The sequence below is a fragment of the Bos taurus genome, chromosome 29 (assembly GCF_002263795.3).
Source record: "Bos taurus isolate L1 Dominette 01449 registration number 42190680 breed Hereford chromosome 29, ARS-UCD2.0, whole genome shotgun sequence".
In the NCBI taxonomy this organism is placed as follows: Eukaryota; Metazoa; Chordata; class Mammalia; order Artiodactyla; family Bovidae; genus Bos; species Bos taurus.
The window spans coordinates 43795180-43815722 of NC_037356.1; the positions used below are offsets into that span (position 1 = coordinate 43795180).

The 20543-nt window shown below is 62.6% G+C and overlaps 1 protein-coding gene and 1 non-coding gene across 9 annotated transcripts; one reads left to right on the forward strand and one right to left on the reverse strand.

Moving 5' to 3' along the window:
• The first annotated feature begins 120 nt into the window (after nucleotides 1-120).
• On the forward strand, nucleotides 121-20477 carry PCNX3 (pecanex 3). Of its 8 annotated transcripts, none has more exons than XM_024987231.2 (35): nucleotides 121-998; nucleotides 2199-2386; nucleotides 2623-2722; nucleotides 2846-2885; nucleotides 2986-3081; nucleotides 3304-4434; nucleotides 4907-5030; nucleotides 5120-5298; nucleotides 5509-5599; nucleotides 6021-6156; nucleotides 7437-7597; nucleotides 8359-8512; nucleotides 8780-8812; nucleotides 9025-9196; nucleotides 9310-9420; nucleotides 9789-9880; nucleotides 10017-10126; nucleotides 10285-10390; nucleotides 10488-10580; nucleotides 10731-10881; nucleotides 11720-11864; nucleotides 12187-12364; nucleotides 13029-13137; nucleotides 13292-13421; nucleotides 13796-13854; nucleotides 13954-14169; nucleotides 14813-15066; nucleotides 17163-17393; nucleotides 17561-17664; nucleotides 17962-18109; nucleotides 18204-18434; nucleotides 18514-18788; nucleotides 19235-19368; nucleotides 19453-19751; nucleotides 19830-20477. In XM_024987231.2, exons 2-35 carry the CDS (start codon nucleotides 2217-2219, stop codon nucleotides 20022-20024), a joined length of 5958 nt encoding a protein of 1985 aa, XP_024842999.1. In that variant the 5' UTR covers nucleotides 121-998; nucleotides 2199-2216; the 3' UTR covers nucleotides 20025-20477. The 8 variants fall into 8 exon arrangements, with proteins under 8 accessions (XP_024842999.1, XP_024842994.1, XP_024842997.1 ...); XM_024987226.2 differs by lacking the exon at nucleotides 121-998 and adding an exon at nucleotides 1157-1854; XM_024987229.2 differs by lacking the exon at nucleotides 121-998 and adding an exon at nucleotides 1157-1854 and having other exon boundaries at nucleotides 7455-7597.
• On the reverse strand, nucleotides 16997-17069 carry TRNAE-UUC (transfer RNA glutamic acid (anticodon UUC)). The gene has a single exon. It is a non-coding gene; the product is annotated as a tRNA-Glu (tRNA).
• Nucleotides 20478-20543: the final 66 nt, after the last annotated feature.

The window sequence follows — 20543 nt, forward strand, 5'->3', positions numbered from 1 at the left end:
TTGTACTTTGGCCCCGGGGGCGGGAGGCAGAGGTGGAGGGTGGAGTTTCACTTTTTTCCGCTGTTCTCCCTCCCGCAGGAAACAGCATCAGATGACGCGGGCGGGTAGCACCGCTCCCCTCCCAGAGGCTGCGGGGCGACTGGGCCGGGGAGTTCCTGGGTAGGCGGGCAATGAGAGGCCGACGGAGGGGAAGGGTAGCCCCCACCTCCCATGACAGCAGGTTCAGGGTCGAGTTGGTTTCTGCTAACGACGGGCCATCTCTCCCCTCTACATCCGCATCAGGAAAACTCGGGCAAAGAACCTGGCTTGGGAAGGGGACAAACCCGAGTTTGGTCTTGGCCCCGATGCTGCAGGGCTGTGTGATCCATCCTCTCTGCGCCTCATTCGCTTTGCATCTGAAATTGGGGCCAGAAGCTCAGCTTTGCAGACCTAGTGGGATGGGCGGGCGTTGGGGGGGGGGGTGTGTTAAGACGAGGAGGACGGAACTGGCTGCACCTCGAGCTCTTGGAACGAGTTGTCAGGTCCTCCTTTCCCTCACCTGGAAAACCACTTATTCATGCCTCTTCCCCGTGAAGGGGAGGAAACCTGAGACTGTGGTCCTGAAATGTGCGTAGTGACTGATTTCAGAATAGCTAAACCGCGCTCGCAACCGCAGGATTGACCCCTTGATTGCCTTGAGCCTGTCACTTTAAGAAAAACGACGCTATCCTACTTCGACTATTTCTGCCTTTTTGAAGGAGCGCTCTCTACAATCTCTGACCCGGAAGTAGAGGCCACTCATGACGTCTCGCACTGAATAGGTTGGACCTAGAGGGGGTGTGCCCCCGTAGCGCCGAACTGTAGCTTTAGCTCAGGCAGGTCCACGCCTCCATCCTTTTCCCCGCCTCTTGTAACTCACTGGGAGAATTTTGCGCCAATTAACTCCGCCGTTACTCGATGGCCACTCAACTATCCCTTGGGTTCCGCCCAGTCGTCTCCGCTAGGCTGGCAACTTTCAGGTGTGCGCATGCGCCCAAGGGGTTTTGCCTTTCGGCTCGTCCCTTCCCTTAGACCCGGACTCTGCGCAAGCCCGTAGGTCCCCGCTTCTTATCGCTCTACCACCTCCCTGCGCTTGCGCATTCAAGCCTCCAGGTTTTCCTTTTCCGGGTCCCAACTTGGCTTGTTGGGCGCATGCGCCACTGCAGGTTGGCGGCTCGCGGCTCCTTCTTCCGGCCTCCCCCTTGGGCCGGCTCCCGCAGAAGCGGGGCGAGCGCGGAGCCCAAAGCGAGTGACCTGTGACCCCGGAAGTGGACCTCAGGGTCCCGGGGCTTTCCCCGGGCCGGAACCGAGGGAGCCGTCGCTGCATCCCCGGAGCACCCACCCCACGCCCACCTCTGGATGCCGCCGACGGGTGCCTGGCCCGTGCCCCGCGCCTGCCTGCCGACCCGGCCTTCGGGAGCAGTTCTGGGGCGGGAGTGGGTGCCAGGACCCCGCCTCTGATGCGGCTCCACCCCCGCGCCTGGGTCTCACACCGCTGACTTCCGGGCCGGCCCCGCCCCCTGCTCGCACCCTCGCCCCTCCGATCTCTCTCCCCAGTTGGGGGAGACCATGGCGTGAGCGCGAGGCCGGGCCCCGGGGCCCTCGGGCGCCAGGCGGGGCATGGGCCAGGGGCCGCCCCCATGAGGGTCCCGGGAGGAGGGCGCGCGCAGCAGCGGCGGGGCCATGGGGTCGCAGGTATTGCAGATCCTACGCCAGGGGGTGTGGGCCTCGCTCACCGGCGGTTGGTTCTTCGACCCGCACCAGAGCACCTTTTCCAACTGCTTCCACCTCTATGTCTGGATCTTCCTGCTCACCTTCCCTTTCTTGCTGTACATGGTGAGACGCTGCCGCCACCTGTAACTCCCGCCGGGGAAAGGGAGGGCAGATGTCACCGAGGGGTGCAAACTGACAGGGACTCCGGGCTGTGGGAAGGGGACTCAAAGCAGAGTTCGGAGTGTGTGGAGGAGAGGCCAGAATTTTCTGGCCAGGGTGACCTTGAGCCCCTCACTTAATCTTTGTCCAGTTAGTTAAGTAAAGGCAGGGTCTTCGTACTGGTTGTATGCAGGGGTCAGGAAGTCTTCTTGTGAACTTGTGAATCCTAACCTTGATGGCGGTGGCAGGTCCACCCCTTGTGGGAGCAGGGCTCTATGAGGAAGGACCTGACTTGCTGCCACCTCCAGGTCCTGCCCCCCAGCTTGATGGTGGCTGGTGTGTACTGCCTTGTGGTGGCTGTCATCTTCGCTACCATCAAGACTGTGAACTATCGGCTGCATGCTATGTTCGACCAGGGCGAGATTGTGGAGAAGCGCAACTCTACCATGGGGGAACCAGAGGAAGAGCCTGCCCAGGGGGACAACAATCTGCCCAGGTGGGCGAGGCAGGGCCTGTGCTGGAAATGGAGGGTTCTTGGTGCTTGGGCCTTGGCATTGGAGGATGGAGAGGGGGCTTGGGGAACATTGCCTCCAAGAGTGGTTGAATATTCCTTGATTGGCTCTGGATTTGTCAGGAGAATCGACGTGGAGGGAGGAGTGATGGGGATGGTGGGAGAGGTGCTGCGTGAAGAGGGAAGGTTAGCTTAAAGCTGATGTTTCTGTGCACTGCTAGAGATCCTGGAGTGGAAATGACCGTATTTCGAAAAGTGAGTTCCACGCCCCCTGTGCGCTGTAGCTCTCAGCATTCCGTGTTTGGCTTCAACCAGGTCTCGGTGAGTGGTCCCGGCCCTCAGCCTCCCCTACTCCTCTCCTGGGAGCCTGTCCCCATGTGGGTATGTCCTACACCTACTTTTTTGCTCTCTTGGCCCCTTCAAACTTTTCTCTTACCTGCTCAGGAGTTGCTGCCCCGGATAGAGGACTCTGGGCCCCTCAGAGGTAGGTGGTTGCTGTTGAGAACTGAGGTGGCGGTGCAGAGCGGGGCCCAGCACATCGATGCCTTGAGGTACTGCTAATGCGTTTGGGGCTGTGCTTGTAGACATCAAGGAGCTGGTGCGGGAGCAGGGCAGCAACAACGTGATCGTGACCTCGGCCGATCGAGAGATGCTGAAGCTAAGCTCACAGGAGAAGCTGAGTGAGTGGGCATGATTGGCAAGGGCTTGGGGAGAAATCTAGCCGCCATGTCTTTGAGTCACCCTAACCTTTGCTTCCTGGGGCTCTCTTAGTTCTCTGAGATAGGACTTCAGTGTCCCGCCCCCCTGGGCTTTCAGAACTCGGGGCCGTAGGACCCTCTCAGCCATCAGCTCCTGATATAGAACACCTTTTTCTAGTCTCGTGTCTTCTTCTCTTCTGACAGTTGGAGACCTTCCCCAGACGCCTCCAGGGGCCGCCCCGGACCCTTCTCTCCCCAGCACGGACTCCTCAGAACGTTCTCCCCTGGCTGGAGATGGAGCCCCGTGGAGTGGTGGCAGTGTGGCTGACACTCCCATGAGCCCCCTCCTGAAGGGCAGCCTCAGCCAGGAGCTTAGCAAGAGCTTCCTGACCCTGACCCGGCCCGAGCGGGCCCTGGTGAGGACCAGCAGTCGACGGGAACAGCGCCGGGGAGCAGGAGGCTACCAGCCCCTGGACCGGCGGGGCTCAGGGGACCCCACACCCCAGAAAGCTGGCTCCTCAGATTCCTGCTTCAGTGGCACTGACAGGGAGACGTTGAGCAGCTTCAAGAGTGAGAAGACCAATTCTACCCACCTGGACAGCCCCCCTGGAGGGCAAGCCCCCGAGGGCAGCGACACAGACCCCCCCTCGGAGGCAGAGCTGCCCGCCTCCCCTGATGCCGGAGTCCCCTCAGATGACACGCTGCGCTCCTTCGACACGGTTGTAGGAGCAGGGACGCCGCCGGGCCCGGCCGAGCCTCTCCTGGTTGTGCGGCCCAAGGACTTGGCGCTGCTCCGGCCCAGCAAACGGCGGCCGCCTGTGCGGAGACACTCCCCTGCCACCGGCCGTGCCCCTCGGCGGCCGCTGCTGGAAGGCCGGGGCTTCTTCGAGGATGACGACACCAGCGAGGGCAGTGAACTGAGCCCAGCCTCCAGCCTCCGGTCCCAGCGCCGCTACAGCACCGACAGCTCCTCTTCCACTTCATGCTATTCCCCCGCGAGTTCTCGGGGGGCTGCTGGGGGAGCCCGAAAACGACGGGCCCCCCACGGGGCTGAGGAGGGGATGGCTGTGCCCCCCAAGCGGCCCTATGGGACCCAGCGGACGCCTAGTACTGCCAGCGCCAAAACGCACGCCCGCGTGCTGAGCATGGACGGGGCAGGGGGGGATGCCCTGCGGGGTCCCCCGGCAGGCTCCAAGGCTGAGCTGGAGGCCCAGGCGGGGGTGGAGCTGGCTGCCGCTGAGCCCACTGTGCTGGCTGCCGAGGCCCGCAGGGGACCTGCTGCCAACCAGCCTGGCTGGCGCGGGGAGCTGCGGGAGGAAGGTGCGCTGGGGGGAGGTGAGTGCCGGCTGGGGAGGGGCGGGGGTCGAGGCAAGGGGCAGCTGGAGGGGGGCCTGCTCAGCCTCCGACAGCAGGTGGACGTGAACACTGCTGTCTGGTGACGGTCATCTGCTGGCGCTTCAGATAAGCAGGGCTGAGCAGAGAGGAGGCCTTTAAGGCAGAGACCTCCGGCACCTGGCTCCAGTCCTAAAGCTAGCACTTGAGTCCTTTTTCTTCGAGGTCTCTCGAGCCACGCTCGTCCTCCTGGGCCACCAGCGGAGCAGAACAAGTCACGTACTTATTCCCAGATTTAGAAATCATGGCCCAAGTGGTTAGGTCACCTGGCAGGGTCACAGAGCCTGGATATGGTTGGACTAGACCTGATCTTTAGCTCCACACAGGAGCACCTGCATCTCCTTGCCACCCGCCCCCAGGCTCTGTCCACTTTCTTGTCACTTAAAATCGCGGTGGGGGACCTCTCTTTGGACAGCTGCCGAGGAGACTGGCAAGCGGGACCACTCAAGCAACGTGAGGCGGGCACAGGCCATCCGGAGGCGGCACAACGCCGGCAGCAACCCCACCCCCCCAGCCTCGGTCATGGGCTCGCCCCCCAGGTGAGCACCAGCTGGCTGCCTGGGGTTGGGGGGTGGGGGCCCACTGGCTCTGAGTGCTGCTGACAGCCCGTGGGCTGCCCCCTCCCCAGCAGCCTGCAGGAGGCTCAGCGGGGCCGTGCGGCCTCCCACTCCCGGGCTCTGACGCTGCCCTCGGCCCTGCACTTCGCCTCCTCGCTGCTGCTCACCCGGGCCGGTGCCAACGTGCACGAGGCCTGCACCTTCGATGACACCTCCGAGGGTGCTGTGCACTACTTCTACGACGAGAGCGGTGAGCCCCTCCCTGCGTCCAGTGGCCAAGCCTGTGGCCCAGCCTCTCCCCCCTCACTGAGAGTCATCGTCCCTGAAATTACATCCTTGGTGCCCTGGGGCTGGGCTGCCATCTGGAGAACCCAGCACAGGGTTTTTCTCAGGTGGGTTGGGCCTCGGTGCTCCTGTCCCTGACAGGCTGCCTTGTGTCCCACACCTGTCTGTGCTCCAGGTGTGCGGCGTTCCTACACCTTTGGCCTGGCTGGAGGTGGCTATGAGAACCCCGTGGGGCAGCAGGGGGAGCAGGCAGCCAATGGAGCCTGGTGAGTCTCCAAGCTCAGGCTCTCCCAGCCCTGTGGCTAGTGGGCTGTCATTTCTGGGGGGTTTTATCCCTTCCTTCTTTGGGCAGGAGCAAAGACCTCCAGGAGGTAGCTCAGACCTCCAGGAGGAGAGGAGGGTGCGCGGCAGCGAGGGGCATGGAGGGGAGAGGGGCAAGCCTGCAGGGATCCCTTGGTTCCCTGGCTCCACGGGACTTCCAAGCACGAGGCTCCAGGGTCTTCTTGGATGCCTAGGGTCTGGGAGGGAGGCCCTCTGTGACCTGTCTCCTCTTGACACCCCTGTACATCTTCTGGGTACTCGAGTAGCCCCCCTCGGGCCCCCAGTTGTGGCCTGGCCTTGGCCTCAACCCTGTTTCATTCCTGGGCTCGCCCACAGCCCCGACCCTCACCTCTGCTGTTCCCACAGGGACCGCCACTCACATTCCTCCAGCTTCCATTCAGCCGACGTCCCAGAGGCCACCGGCGGCCTGAACCTGCTGCAGCCGCGGCCCGTCGTCCTGCAGGGCATGCAGGTGCGCCGAGTGCCCCTGGAGATCCCGGAGGTGAGAAGCCAGCATTGGGGAAGGACCTGCAGGAAGGGGTGGGGGATGCAGAGCACCAAGCGCTTGTGCGGGCCCCAGGAGGGCCAGGTGGTTCCGAGTGAGGGCTCCAGGGGCCCTAAGGTGGCTGTCCTGACCTTTGATGGCCAGCACGGTGCACAGAACATGAAGGACTCAAGTTGCTTATTTATTTACTCAGTAAGCTTGTCTGGAGTAGCTTCGTTACCCTGGCAGGGTCCGCAGTTAGTGGGGAGGGTGCAGTGGCACCCGCGAAGGGGACAGCTGAGATCACTGGACAGTGGCGACGGGTCGCTTGAGGCATGCTGGTCGAGCTTGTCTGTTTCAGTAGGGTTAGTAAGAGCACCTTTTCTTGTTCCTGAAAGTGTCTTGGTGTGGACAACAACTTATGTAATCGGTCAGGAAGTGACAAAAACACTAGGATTGTGTAAGGCACAGATTCAGAGCTTAAAGAACAATCATGAGAGTAGTGCCCACGCAGCCAGGGCCACTGAGAGACCAAGGGCAGCACCCAGAAGCTGTGCGTGCCCCTTCCCTACGTGCTTGTTCTCCTTCCCCGTCCCGTGGGAGAGCAGTGCGGTCCTCACATGGGCGAGGGCTCCTCCAGAGGCAGAGGCTGTGCTGTGGTGGCTCTCCTTGTGTCCCTGGAGTCTGGCACAGGACAGGCTCATGAATGCGTCCCGTAAACACTTGTTGACTTAAAGACCCACAAGCCCAGAGAGGTTAAGTAGGCAGCCCAGGGCCTCACAGCAGTGGCATTGGCACCCAGGCCTGCCCTCAGGGCCAGGCCTCCTTGTGCTCCAGGGTAGAGTGGTCAAAGTGACCCTGATGGCCACATCTGGGCAAAGGGTGGCATTTTTACTGGCTCCCGAATGGTAAGGTGGATTTCGCTGACCCCAGAAAGGGGCCAGAGATGCCTCCTGAGTGGGGAAGACAGACACAGGAGCTGGTAACCCTGGCCCTTGGCAGCTCCCGCAGCCGTTGAGCCATATCTTGGGAAGCTGGAGAAAGGAGCAGGCCCTGGGGTGGAGGGTCAGGGCAGGCTGTGGGGCTGCTAGATGGTAGGGACTTTCTGTATAGACCAGCTCGTGTGTGCCGGGGGTGGCATGGACGGGAGTGGATCAGAGCTAATGGCCAATGTGTGCCGGGGGTGGCGTGGACCGCGGTGGTGGGGGATGGGGCTGATGGCCAGTGTGTGCCAGGGGGTGGCGTGGACCACTGTGGTGGGAGGGCGGGGCTGATGGCCGCGGCCGTGGGGACCGCAGTTTGACCTACTGGACCAGGACTCCCTGCACGAATCCCAGGAGCAGACGCTGATGGAGGAGGCGCCACCCCGGGCCCAGCACAGTTACAAGTACTGGCTTCTTCCTGGCCGCTGGACCTCTGTGCGCTACGAGCGGCTCGCCCTGCTGGCGCTGCTGGACCGGTGAGCACTCAGCCCCTCGGCTCCCAGGCCTCTGTCATTCCTGGCCCCAGGGCTTCCAGACTCTGGGAACGTGTGGAGGCCGTCATGGCCACAGAGAGCCTAACCGCTGGGTCACTGCGGGTGCGTGGAGGGCTGGAATTTGCAGTGGGATTGCTTCAGGTTCTTCTAGGGGCAAATGGTTGGCCTAGTTGGGGGTGCTCTGGTCATTTTTCTCTCAAAATTTTGCTGGAGGGAGACATGGCTTCTTCGTGTTGTGTTTCTATTTTTTTTATTTGCTTCTGTGTTGGATTCAATTAAATTGAATCCTGTATAGCCTAAAAAGCCAGCAAATCATCTGTCTGAGCTCTCCGTTTTTTCTGGGAGGAAACTGAGGCCCAGAAAGACAGAGAGGTCAGGTGACGTTTGTTGTCTGGGTGGCTTCCTGCGCTCTGGATTTCTCCCGGCACTGAGAGCGGTGCTTTGGGGAAGCGGGAGGCAGATCGGCCAGATCCCAGGGTGGTGGCCCCTGAGGTCTCCGGGTCTAGAGGGGACAGAGCCTGGGGTTGGGTGCAGGGTAGCGGTGGGCTGGCTTCCTGGAGCAGGTGCAGCCTGGCCCTGCCCAAGGTTATAGCTCCAGATACTCAAGATGATGGCTGGCATGGGCGCCACCCCGGATGTGGGTCTTTGTGGCTGGGTCCTGTCCCCCACACCCCCACCCCCTAATCCCTTGCCCCGCCAGTACGGGAGGAGGTAGGCGTGCTCTGACCCGGCGGTCTCTCCAGGACGCGCGGGCTGCTGGAGAACATCCTCGGCGTCGGCCTGAGCAGCCTCGTCGCCTTCCTGGGCTACCTGCTGCTGCTCAAGGGCTTCTTCACGGACATCTGGGTCTTCCAGTTCTGCCTGGTCATCGCCTCCTGCCAGTATTCCCTGCTGAAGGTCAGGCCTGGCTTCCGGGGTCTCCTCCCCCTCCTCCCACGACCCCTCTTGAGGGGGTCGAGCTAGAAGACAGATAAGATGCTTCAGGTCCCCTGTTCACCACCATCCCCCATCCAACAAATGAAGGAACTGAAGCTCAGGACAGTTGAAGGGGGAGTCCTGCCCTGGTCCCTCACAACGCCCCAGAAGTGGAATTGAACAGGTCCCAGGCCTCTGACGCCCCCTTGGGCGAGGCTCTCGTCACCATGTAGCTCCTGTCTCTTGCAGAGTGTGCAGCCGGACGCCGCCTCCCCCATGCACGTGAGTACAGGGGAGCATGCCTCCCGTGAGGCCCGGGCCTGGGCGGGGCTGTGACCCTCACCCTTCCCCGTTGCCCCCAGACCCCTGGTCCTTTTGCCCCGACCCTGCCAAGCTCTCTTGGACCCAGGGCCGGGCCCGGGGCACGTGAGCATGCGTTCGCGAGTAGGGCGTTCAGTGAGGGAGGTGCGGCGCCTCACAGGCCCCCTCCCCAGGGCCACAACTGGGTCATCGCGTACAGCCGGCCCGTCTACTTCTGCATCTGCTGTCTGCTCATCTGGCTGCTGGACGCTCTGGGCTCCGCGCAGCCCTTCCCGCCTGTCTCCCTCTATGGCCTCACGCTGTTCTCCGCCTCTTTCTTCTTTTGTGCCCGTGACGTGGCCACTGGTAAGGCCGGGTAGGGTTGAGGTTGCAAGGGGGTGGGGGGGAGCGAGGCCCTACGGGTGGGCCGGGGGTGCAGCCGGCAGACTGACCAGGCCTCCGCTCCCCCTCCCTGCCAGTGTTCACCTTGTGCTTCCCGTTCGTCTTCCTCCTGGGCCTCTTGCCCCAGGTGAACACCTGCCTCATGTACCTGCTGGAGCAGATAGACATGCACGGCTTTGGGGGCACAGGTATGACACCCAGGGCGGGGCTCCTGGGTAAGGAGGACGTGCAGGCCTGTGGGTCTGTGAGGCTATGAGGGTGTACGACTGTGGGTCTAGCACTTTGCTGAGGCTTTTCCTGGTCTACATGGAAGATTCTAAGAGCCCATCTCTTCCCTTCCCTTCCCCACCCCTCCCGTCTCCTCCCCAGGCAAGTGGTTTAAACCTGAGAATGCAAGAGGCCCTGCAGGCCTCTCTGGGCTGGGGGAGCAGAGAACAGTGGGCCGGGCCCCGAGTCCAGGGGAGGTTAGCCCCTGGAAGTTGAGGGGCAGCGGGGCCAGTGCCACGGGGGCTGGCGGGTGGGCTCTGGGCTTTACTTGCCTCCGCTCGCCTCGCAGCCGCCACCAGCCCCTTGACAGCCGTCTTCAGCCTCTCCCGCAGCCTGCTGGCCGCTGCCCTGCTCTACGGCTTCTGCCTCGGGGCCATCAAGGTAGGGATGACCTGGGAGGGGCCGGGAGGCGTCCAGAGCGGGGGGCTGCGGGATGGGGCTGTGAGTTGCGCCCGCAGTAGCCTCTGCCCCGGGTGAGGGTGCCCGCAGCCCTGACTGGCGCGGGCTCCCTCTCCAGAGCCCTTGGCCGGAGCAGCACGTCCCTGTCATCTTCTCCGTCTTCTGTGGCCTCCTGGTCGCGCTGTCCTACCACCTGAGCCGGCAGAGCAGCGACCCCACCGTGCTCTGGTGGGTGCCTGCGCGGACTGTCTGTGTGTGTCTGTGCCTGGCAAGGGTTGGGGGCGGGGTCTGCACATGTGCCTGTCACCGCCTGACCCCAGGGCCTGTGGGAGGAGGGGCAGCCTCCCAGACCCAGGCCCCTGACTTCTCACGGCCCAACCCCCCAGGTCTCTGGTCCGGAGCAAGCTCTTCCCTGAGCTGGAGGAGCGGAGCTTGGAGACCGCCCGTGCTGAGCCCCCAGACCCACTGCCAGAAAAGATGCGCCAGTCAGTGGTAAGCGCCCGGAGTCTCGGGGTCCTGTCTTGTGGGGAAGGGTGTGTTCAGCCGCCGGTGGCAGCAGCACCCACACTGGTGTTTCCCGACCCTGCAGCGCGAGGTTCTCCATTCCGACCTGGTGATGTGTGTGGTGATCGCCGTGCTCACCTTTGCCATCAGCGCCAGCACCGTCTTCATTGCCCTGAAGGTTCGTGGGGCACAGGCCAGTCCTTTCGCCCAGGTCTTTGCCAGAGCGCACATGCCCCGAGGGCCGGGCGGCCGTGGCCTCACATCCTTCTCGGGCCCTGGTCGCTGTGCGCCGGGCAGCCCGTGGCTGAGCCTCCCCTCCTCCTTGCAGTCCGTGCTAGGTTTTGTGTTGTACGCGCTGGCGGGGGCCGTAGGCTTCTTCACACATTACCTGCTGCCTCAGCTCCGCAAGCAGCTGCCCTGGTTCTGCCTGTCGCAGCCCGTGCTGAAGCCGCTGGAGTACAGCCAGTACGAAGTGCGAGGTGAGTGCCTCCGGCCAGTCTGGGGCCCTCCACCGACCTGCCTTTACGAGCTCGGACCTCTCAGCTTAGGGTGCCAGCAGGGGGCAGCCTCTGTCCACACCGCCCTGTCTGCGATGGCATGGGCCCTCCGGCCCCTTCACTGCCCTCTGTACCCTCTCCTGTGCCACCCTCAGCCCCTGCCTCACTCTCGCCCTGCCTGCTCTGCCCTTTCCCTGCCCGCCTTGTGGACCCTGACGAGATAGAAGTAGAACTCCAGGAGGTGTTGTTGAGAGATACAGACCGGTTCTTAGTGAACTAGGTCAGTGTAGTGCACACTGAACTGTGCAGCACAGAGTCCTTGCAGCTTGTACTTAAATCCCCGCATCTGTGGTGCGAAGGTCTGTGTGCTTGTTTTTCTTAGACAGTGAAGGACCTTGTTTACTGGGCCAGCATCTCCATGTGGCTACGTCACCTTGAGCCAGTGATGGGCCCGGTCCAAAGGTCCCCGTGACTGAGGGTCACTGTGAACTTGGGCCTCACCCAACCTGTCCTGACTCTGGTGGACACCAGGGGTGTTGTCATCACCCTTTATTTCAGACAGCCGAATGGGCAGAGCACCTGCCCTGAGCCCCCAACACGCCCTGCCTGGGCCTCATCGCCCTCATTTGATTTGCTGAAGATCAACACCCCCAGCTGCTCAGAAATTCTAGGGGCCCAGAATTGCACACCCCCACATCCTGGGCTCTGCCCTCCTGCCAGCTTCCCGTGGAGAGCACGCCTGCCCCCTTTGCAGCAGCAGGAGGAGATGTGGAGGGCCCAGAGCTCAGCAGCAGGCCCACCTCCTTGCCCGTGGTTGCAGGTGCTGCCCAGGTGATGTGGTTTGAGAAGCTGTATGCCGGCCTGCAGTGCGTGGAGAAGTACCTCATCTACCCGGCCGTGGTGCTCAACGCCCTCACGGTGGACGCTCACACGGTCGTCAGCCACCCAGACAAGTTCTGCCTCTAGTGAGGACCGCCAGCCCCCTGGTCATCCCACCACCTACCTGCCTGAGTAACCCAGGGGGAAACTGAGTCCCCTTGGCCAGCAAGCTTAAGTAGGCCCCCAGCTCCTGACACCCTTTCCAGTGAAGCACCTGCCTTCTCAGGAGCAGACATGTCCCTCCAGTACGCCTGAAGTTGAGGGGGTTAGTGACCTCTTCAGGGAGCAGAGATGAAGGTCGCTGGCCCAGAAGAGCTGGGCCCCGCCCAGCAGAGCCCAGGCTGGGGCCTGCAAGGGGTGGGCCCCACCCTCACCGCCTGGCCCCTAAAGCCTGACTCTTGCCCACAGCTGCCGGGCGCTGCTCATGACCGTGGCTGGGCTGAAGCTGCTGCGCTCGGCTTTCTGCTGCCCGCCCCAGCAGTACCTGACCTTGGCGTTCACCGTCTTGCTCTTTCACTTCGACTACCCGCGCCTCTCCCAGGGCTTCCTGCTCGACTACTTCCTCATGTCCCTGCTCTGCAGCAAGGTGAGCTGGGGGTCACACTGCAGCCCTGGGGGCAGGCCTCTCCTGCCTTGGTGCGGGAGACCCACCCCAGTCCCGTGGTATCCCCTCTGAGGGCCTTGGCAGTGGCTCCTCGTAGGGCAGTGAGCAGGCTGAGGTTTAGAGAGCATAAGTGATTTGCCTCAGGTTTCCTGGAGAGCTGGTGGTCAGCTGGGACTTGAACAAAGGCCTGTTCCCTGGCTCTGTACTGGAGGCCCGCAGTGGTGCCCACGGGGGACCCTGGCACAGGCCTGAGCTTTCATCTCACTCCCGTGAGCATTCTGGTCTGATTTCTGGCCTGGCCCAGGATGGTGGAGATCAAGACTGTGTCCCCCTCTGACGGCAGGGCCTGTGACTGTCTCTTAACTTTTGGTATCACAGCTGCATCACCAAGAGTGGCATAACCTGAGCAAATCATGTATCTGTTCTACCTCGTCTGAACCTCAGTTTTCCCATCTGGGAAGTGGGACAGTGATAGGAGGCTCCCAGGACGATCATATGAATTAAATAGTTAATGTCCCCTTGGGTGCTTTGTCTGGGGTTGCTAATGGTGTCGGAAGTCCCAGGGGTCTGAGTGGGCACTTGGTGGGCCCCCTTCTCTGTGAGCAGTCCGTGTATCTCTCACCTTCTCCCCTCTCCACCCCTGCAGCTGTGGGACCTGCTGTACAAGTTGCGTTTCGTGCTGACCTACATCGCGCCCTGGCAGATCACCTGGGGCTCAGCTTTCCACGCTTTTGCCCAGCCGTTTGCCGTGCCACGTACCCAGCCTGCCGCTTGCAGCCTGGGTGGGAGTGTGCAGGGAGGGCTGTCGCCCGGATGGGGGGGCTCCAGGCGGGCTGGCAGGGGTGGAAGGGTCATGAGGGAGGCTGGGGAGGGTCCTGCGTGCCCACCACCTCCTTGACTCGCGCCCAGACTCGGCCATGCTGTTCGTTCAGGCCCTGCTCTCGGCACTCTTTTCCACGCCTCTCAACCCACTGCTGGGCAGCGCCGTCTTCATCATGTCCTACGCCCGGCCCCTCAAGTTCTGGGAGCGTGACTACAAGTGAGTCTCCTGGGCCGGAGGCGGATGCCCTGTGGGACCCTGAGGGGGACTGGTGGGGAGCGGGTGGAACGGGGCAGGTTGCCGGGAGATCAGATGGAGATTGGAGGCTGGGCTGTGGGGAACAGCACCGTGGGCTTCACTGAGGTGGCTGATCCACAGGAACACAGCTTGAGCCAGACCGAGGCCTGGGGCTCACACCCTGGGCTTCCTGGCTGTGTGGTGCCCCTGGGGGAGTCCCCTCACGTCCGTGAACCTTAACCTCCCCCTGTCATGGAGCGGGGTGCAAGCCCAGAGGGGCGTGGTGGAGGGTGGCGGGAACTGTCACCTGAGCCTTGCCCTCTTGGCCACCTGTGTGTCGCCCTGTCTCTGAACAGCACTAAACGCGTGGATCATTCCAACACCCGCCTGGTCACTCAGCTGGACCGGAACCCTGGTGTGTACCCAGCCATCGGGGGCTTTGGTGCAGGGCCGCCCTGGGGAGGGAGCCTTGCTCACTTGTCATGTCCATCTGTCCGTCCATCCTGGGTCCCAGGCGCTGATGACAACAACCTCAACTCGATCTTCTACGAGCACTTGACCCGCTCACTGCAGCACACACTGTGTGGGGACCTGGTGCTGGGCCGCTGGGGCAACTACGGCCCCGGTGACTGCTTCGTCCTGGCCTCCGACTACCTCAACGCCCTGGTCCACCTCATCGAGGTTGGCAACGGCCTCGTCACCTTCCAGCTGCGTGGCCTCGAGTTCCGGGGTGAGCCGAGGGCGCCACCTTTGTCCGTGTGTGAGGCCCGGACCCTAACCCTGCTCTACCCCAGTTTGCTGGGGCCCTTGAGCAAGGCCCTCTCCGCCACGGGCCCCACGGCCTGGGATTCCTAGTCTGAGCATTGAGGCGGCAGGCTTTCTTTGGCCCGGCCCCGTCCCTGCCCTGACTGTGGCAGGTCTGTAGTGAACAGGCTGCTCTGGTGGAAGCTCCGGCCTGGGGCTCCTGCTGGCCTGCTCTGTGGACTCAGGCCTGGCCCAGGTTGGGGCCCACGCATAAGCCCTGGGGAGTGAGCCAGCTCCTGGCCCTCAGGAAGGATGCACCTGGCAGGTTCCAGCTTCAGAAGAGGCCCCGAGTGCAGAGAGGCTCGAAGCACAGCTCAGAGCAGCACGAGCCCGAGCTTCAGTCTTTGCGTCTATAAGTGAGGGATCTGGCCCTGTCCGTCCCGTCACCGCCACCCCAGTCCCACCCCACCATGGCCACTGGGAGTTAGGAGGAGAAAGGGGCTCGTTTGTTCATCCGTTCACTAAGTGACGGTGGCTCCCGTCACCTCCAGGGGCGGGGCCTGGGCACTCTGGGGAGGAGGCAGGTGGGGATGGGCTCGTGTCCCCTGACTGGCCCCCCGTCTCCGCAGGTACATACTGCCAGCAGCGGGAGGTGGAGGCCATCACTGAGGGCGTGGAGGAGGACGAGGGCTGCTGCTGCTGTGAGCCAGGCCACCTGCCGCGGGTCCTGTCCTTCAATGCGGCCTTCGGGCAGCGCTGGCTGGCCTGGGAGGTGACGGCCAGCAAGTACGTGCTGGAGGGCTACAGCATCAGCGATAACAACGCCGCGTCCATGCTGCAGGTGTTCGACCTGCGAAAGATCCTCGTCACCTACTACGTCAGGGTAGGAGGGTGGGGCCGGGTGGCCGGGGCCCCACACTCAGGGCTCGCTGGGCAGGAGCTTCCCGAAGGCCACCTTCTGAGTCTCCAGGAGCCTGCTCTGCCCAAGGGAAGCTGGGGCCTCAAAGAGTGGAAGCATCTTCCAAAGAGTCACTGCCAGATAGCGGGTCTCTGAGGCCCCGTGACTCTGCCCATTGGGGGCCTAGGGTGGGGGCCCTCTGTCACTGCCTCTTGGAGGCTCCCGTGGGGTGGTGAGTACTGGGGGCCAGTGCGCAGCACCTACACAGATCCTCTCTCTGGGCTTCGGTCCTGGGAGGGGCATTGCTGACGACCACCTTCCAGACCACCAGCCCTGCCCCACCAGCACACAGAGACAGTAACACTAACTGTGGCGGTCTTAACACAGTTTTAGGAGCAGCTGCCAAGCAGCGGTGCGTAGCAAGGGGTGGGCTCTGCCAGGCACCTCTCCTGAGCTGGGAGAAGCCCACCACACCTTGCAGGAGACATGCTGCTGCCTTAGATGTGGAAAGTGCTTTGCCTGAGGCCCCAGCATCAGGAGGAAGTGCCGGAGCTAGGCTAGGCCCGGGCTGGGCCTCCCTGTCTTAACCTGGGCCCTCCAAGCCAGGCCTGAGGGGTCAAGACCTGTTGTGGGGCAGGCGGTTGAGGAGGCACAGTGTGGGGTCCCAAGGGAGCCCTGGGCTGGGTTCTGGGACTCCTGCCATGTCGCTTTCTTTGCCTTTGTTTAGCTTTTTGAGAAATAGAGATTCTTGCAGTTCTGTGAGGTGGCAGGAATGAGGAGGGCACTACAGGAGTGGAGTGACTAGGGGTCACAGTCAGGTCCCCTCATGCTCTCTCAGCATCTGCCCTGCGGCGTGTCGTGGGCCCAGAAGGGGTGGGCGGCTTGTTGGAGTCCACGGAGCCTGCTCCCCTGAGGTTCTCTCTTGGACGGTCCTGTGTCCCCCAGCTGACCCTTGCTGCCAGTGGGTGGCCCCTCTGCGTCACTTGTCAGAGCAACTGCCTTCTCAGATGCCCCGTGCCCGCACTCGCTCCTAGGAGGGCTTATACCATGGCCACTTTGCCCAGGCTCTTGGCCCCACGTCCTACCATGCTGCTGGGCTCCTGTTGCCGAGAGGCCCCTGTTCATAGCCAGCTGGACCAGCCTCTGCAGCTCTGGGTTCCCCATCCCTCCCCCAGGCAGAAGGCCACCGTGCGTTGGCTCCATCCAGGGCAGCAACCTGACTGGCTGCCAACTGTCGGCCTCAGACCGCCCATCCATCGTGTCTGTACCAGCCGCATACTGTCCAAAGGCTCTTCTCCATTCACCCACGCCCCTGCTTAGAAACCAGCAGAATCTCTCATTTTTAAATACGTATTTTATTACTTTCTTGGCCGAGTCAGGTCTTAGTTGCGGCTCGAGGGACCCTCGTCGTGGCATGCAGCTTCTCTGGCTGTACACGGGCTCAGAAGTTGTGGCACGTGGGCTTACTTGCCCTGCGGCGTGTGGGATCTTAGTTCCCCAGCCAAAGATGGAACCCACGTCCCCTGTACTGCAAGGCGGAGTCTTAACCACTGAAGTCCCCAGCAGATTCTCTTAAGGGGTCGAGGAGCCCCTGGCTTGGGTACAGATGCTGTGCCTCTTTTTTTTGAGGGGAAGTCCTGTGATCACACTCATGCTATCTTGAAGGACCCGTGACCTGAGCACCTGCCACAGGCAGCACTCTCTAGTGGATGCTCCGTAAGGAGGGGTGCTTCCTGTCAGCTTTCCCCTTCCCCTTCCTCTTCCCTGACTGAGAGAAGGAGCAGACAGGCCTGTGTGGCTTCAGGGAGCTGAAATGGGAGAGGGGATGGGTGTCCTGGGAAGCTGACTTCAGCGCAATCTAAGGCAGAAGCTTCTTTTTTTTTTTGGTTAGGCCACATAGCTTGAGAGATCTTAGTTCCCCAACCAGAGATCGAACCCAGGACCTCTGCAGTGAAAGTGCAGAGTCCTAACCACTAGACCACCAGGGAACTCACCGGGAGAAGTCTCTGTACCCTGACACTATCTCTCCTAGTGGCCAGGGTGAGGGCGCGCCCCCAGTGACCCCTGCCCTCTCCTCACAGAGTATCATCTACTACGTGAGCCGCTCTCCAAAGCTGGAGGCCTGGCTGAGCCACGAAGGCATTGCGACGGCCCTGCGTCCTGTGCGGGCACCTGGCTATGCTGACTCCGACCCCACCTTCTCTCTGAGCGTGGATGAGGACTATGACCTTCGCCTGTCCGGCCTCTCGCTGCCCTCCTTCTGCGCCGTGCACCTGGAGTGGATCCAGTACTGTGCCTCCCGGCGCAGTCAGGTCCGGCCACCAGCACCCTGGGGCTGCCCTCTCCCCCTCGGCCTCCCCTCTCCCCGTGCGGGTTCTTCTCACCCTCAGCCTCCCTTGGCCTGGGCCCCAGTCCCTGCCCCAGGTTCCCTGTGCCAGGTCTGAGCTGGGCTCTGGGGACGGGGGTCCTTGTGCCGCAGCCTGTGGACCAGGACTGGAACTCGCCGCTCGTCACGCTGTGTTTTGGCCTGTGTGTGCTGGGCCGCCGGGCCCTGGGGACCGCCTCGCACAGCATGTCTGCCAGGTGAGTGCCCAGCCAGGCCTGTGGCCCTCCCCTCCTCTACCTCCTGACAAGCTCTGGGCCTCTGGCTGCAGCCCCCAGGGCCACATCAGTCCTTCCTTTAGTGCGGCTCCTCTCCCCATGGGACCTTGCCTGCCCCTCACCTTCACCCTGTGAGGGACATGGGCAGGGACTGACCTCCTTGTCAAGATGGGGAAACAGGCCCAGCGTGAAGAGCAGGCTGCCCTCTGACCCCTACACACAGAGCCAGCGCTGAGGAGCCCAGCGCGCCCGGTGCATTCACCCCCTCCTCCTCTCCAGCCTGGAGCCCTTCCTCTACGGCCTGCACGCCCTGTTTAAGGGGGACTTCAGGATCACGTCCCCGCGGGATGAGTGGGTCTTTGCCGACATGGACTTGCTTCACCGCGTGGTGGCGCCCGGGGTTCGCATGGCCCTCAAGCTTCACCAGGTAGGCAGAGGTGTGCCCAGGCAGGGCGGACAGGCAGTGAACTTGCCGCCCAGGGCAAGGGCAGCCCACCTCGGCCCTCCCGTTCTCCCCGCAGGACCACTTCACATCCCCAGACGAGTATGAGGAGCCAGCCGCCCTGTATGACGCCATTGCGGCCAACGAGGAGCGGCTGGTCATCTCGCACGAGGGCGACCCGGCCTGGCGCAGTGCCATCCTCAGCAACACACCCTCGCTGCTGGCGCTGCGCCACGTCCTGGACGACGCCTCGGACGAGTACAAGATCATCATGCTCAACCGGCGCCATCTCAGCTTCCGCGTCATCAAGGTGGGGCCTGCCGCTCACCCCTCCTGCCCGCTTCCCGCCGTGGCCTCCTGACCCCCTCCCACATGTGTGGCCCCCGCAGGTGAACCGCGAGTGTGTGCGCGGCCTCTGGGCCGGGCAGCAGCAGGAGCTGGTGTTCCTGCGCAACCGCAACCCCGAGCGCGGTAGCATCCAGAACGCCAAGCAGGCGCTCCGCAACATGATCAACTCCTCCTGCGACCAGCCACTGGGCTACCCCATCTACGTGTCTCCCCTCACCACCTCGCTGGCCGGCAGCCATCCTCAGCTGCGGGCTCTGTGGGGCGGCCCCGTCAGCCTGGGCGCCATCGCCCGCTGGCTTCTGCGCAGCTGGGAGAGGTGAGCTCTGACCCCCGCCTCCGGGGTCACGGGGGAGGAAGCAGAGGTTCACAGAGAGGAAGTGGTGCCCTCCGGGGTCTGACTGAGGAAGCGTTGGAGCCAGGGGTGAACCCCAAGCTGACCCAACTGCACACCCCGCCCTCTCAGCCAGAGCTGAAGGTGGCCTTTAGCCTGAAGCACCATCGATAATGCCACCTTTAAAAACTATAGGGGCTTCCCTAGTTGTCCAGTGGGTAAGACCATGTTTCCACCGCAAGGTACTAAGATCCCACATGCCTCACAATGTAACCTTAAAAAAAAAAACAGCCTGTAAAGTAGATGGCAGAATCTTTTAGAAATAGGACTAGGATCTGAGATGTTAGGTGCCTTGGGTTGGGGACTTGTGCTTGTGAGGGCATTGCACCCTCCTCCCCCCACCAACGTCGTCTCCATTTCCCCTCTCCCAGGCTTCACAAGGGCTGTGGTGCCGGCTGCAATAGCGGCGGGAACGTGGATGACTCGGACTGTGGCGGAGGCGGGGGCTTGACCTCCCTCAGCAATAACCCCCCCTTGGCACAACCCACACCTGAGAACACAGCAGGTGAGTGGGCAAGGCCCAGTTAAGCCCATGAGTGGGAAGGGCAGCCTAGTGACTGAAGTCTGCCCTGTTATCTGTCTCCCACAGGCGCTGGGGACCAGCCCCCCCCACCAGGCCCTGCCTGGGGCCCGAGGCCCTCCCTGAGCGGCTCTGGTGATGGGCGCCCCCCTCCTCTCCTGCAGTGGCCACCCCCTCGGCTCCCTGGACCATCCCCCGCTTCACCGGCTCTCCCTGAGGGTCCCAGGCCCTCAAGGCCCCCTGGCCCTGGTCTCCTAAGTTCTGAGGGTCCCAGTGGGAAGTGGAGCCTGGGGGGTCGGAAGGGACTAGGGGGATCCGACGGGGAGCCAGCCTCAGGGAGCCCTAAAGGAAGCACCCCCAAATCTCAGGTAAGGTTCTTCCAGCGGGGTCAGGTCTGGGCAGCTCAGGTCTGCTCTCCCACCGCCAACCTGTCTCCCTTCCCTCAGGCGCCTCTAGACCTCAGCCTCAGCCCGGACATCAGCACTGAAGCCTCACCCCCCAGAACAGTGCAGGACATTCCTTGCTTGGACAGCAGTGCTCCTGAGACTGGCACGCCCACCGGGGCCCTGGGCGACTGGCCTGCCCCTGCAGAGGAGCGAGAGAGCCCGGCAGCTCAGCCCCTGCTGGAGCATCAGTACTGAGTGGCCTGGCGCCCTCTGGGCCTCAGTCCTGTATTTGGGAACTTGGACCCCTGGCCTCTGGCCCTTTCTGCTGGACCACAGAACCGAGTGGCTTTGGCTTCCACATGTGAACCCTGACCTCTGGCTGCCTTAGCCAGAGCACTGGAACTGAATAGCCCAGACCTCTGACCTTGACCCCTGATCTCTCATCCCTAATCCACGGCCTGGGCTCCCCAAACTGAGGCAGGCAGCATCCCAGTCGGGCCCTAAGAGCCAAACCCATGGGCTGGTCCCGCTTCAAGCCCATGGCCAGGACTGACTTGGCCCCTCGGCCTGCACCGCCTGCTGGGGTGGCCCTTTGGCCTTGGACTTGGGGCTGAAATGTGGGAAAGGTGGGGTTCTTTTTCTTTTTTTCTTTTTTTTTTTTTTCGTGCTTCGGAGACACCAGAATTAATAACACTATTTTTGATTTTGGTTGGTAGTTTCTTCTATCTGGGGGTGTTTGGGTGGAGGGTGGAGCAGGTGGTCAAGTCAGGGTAG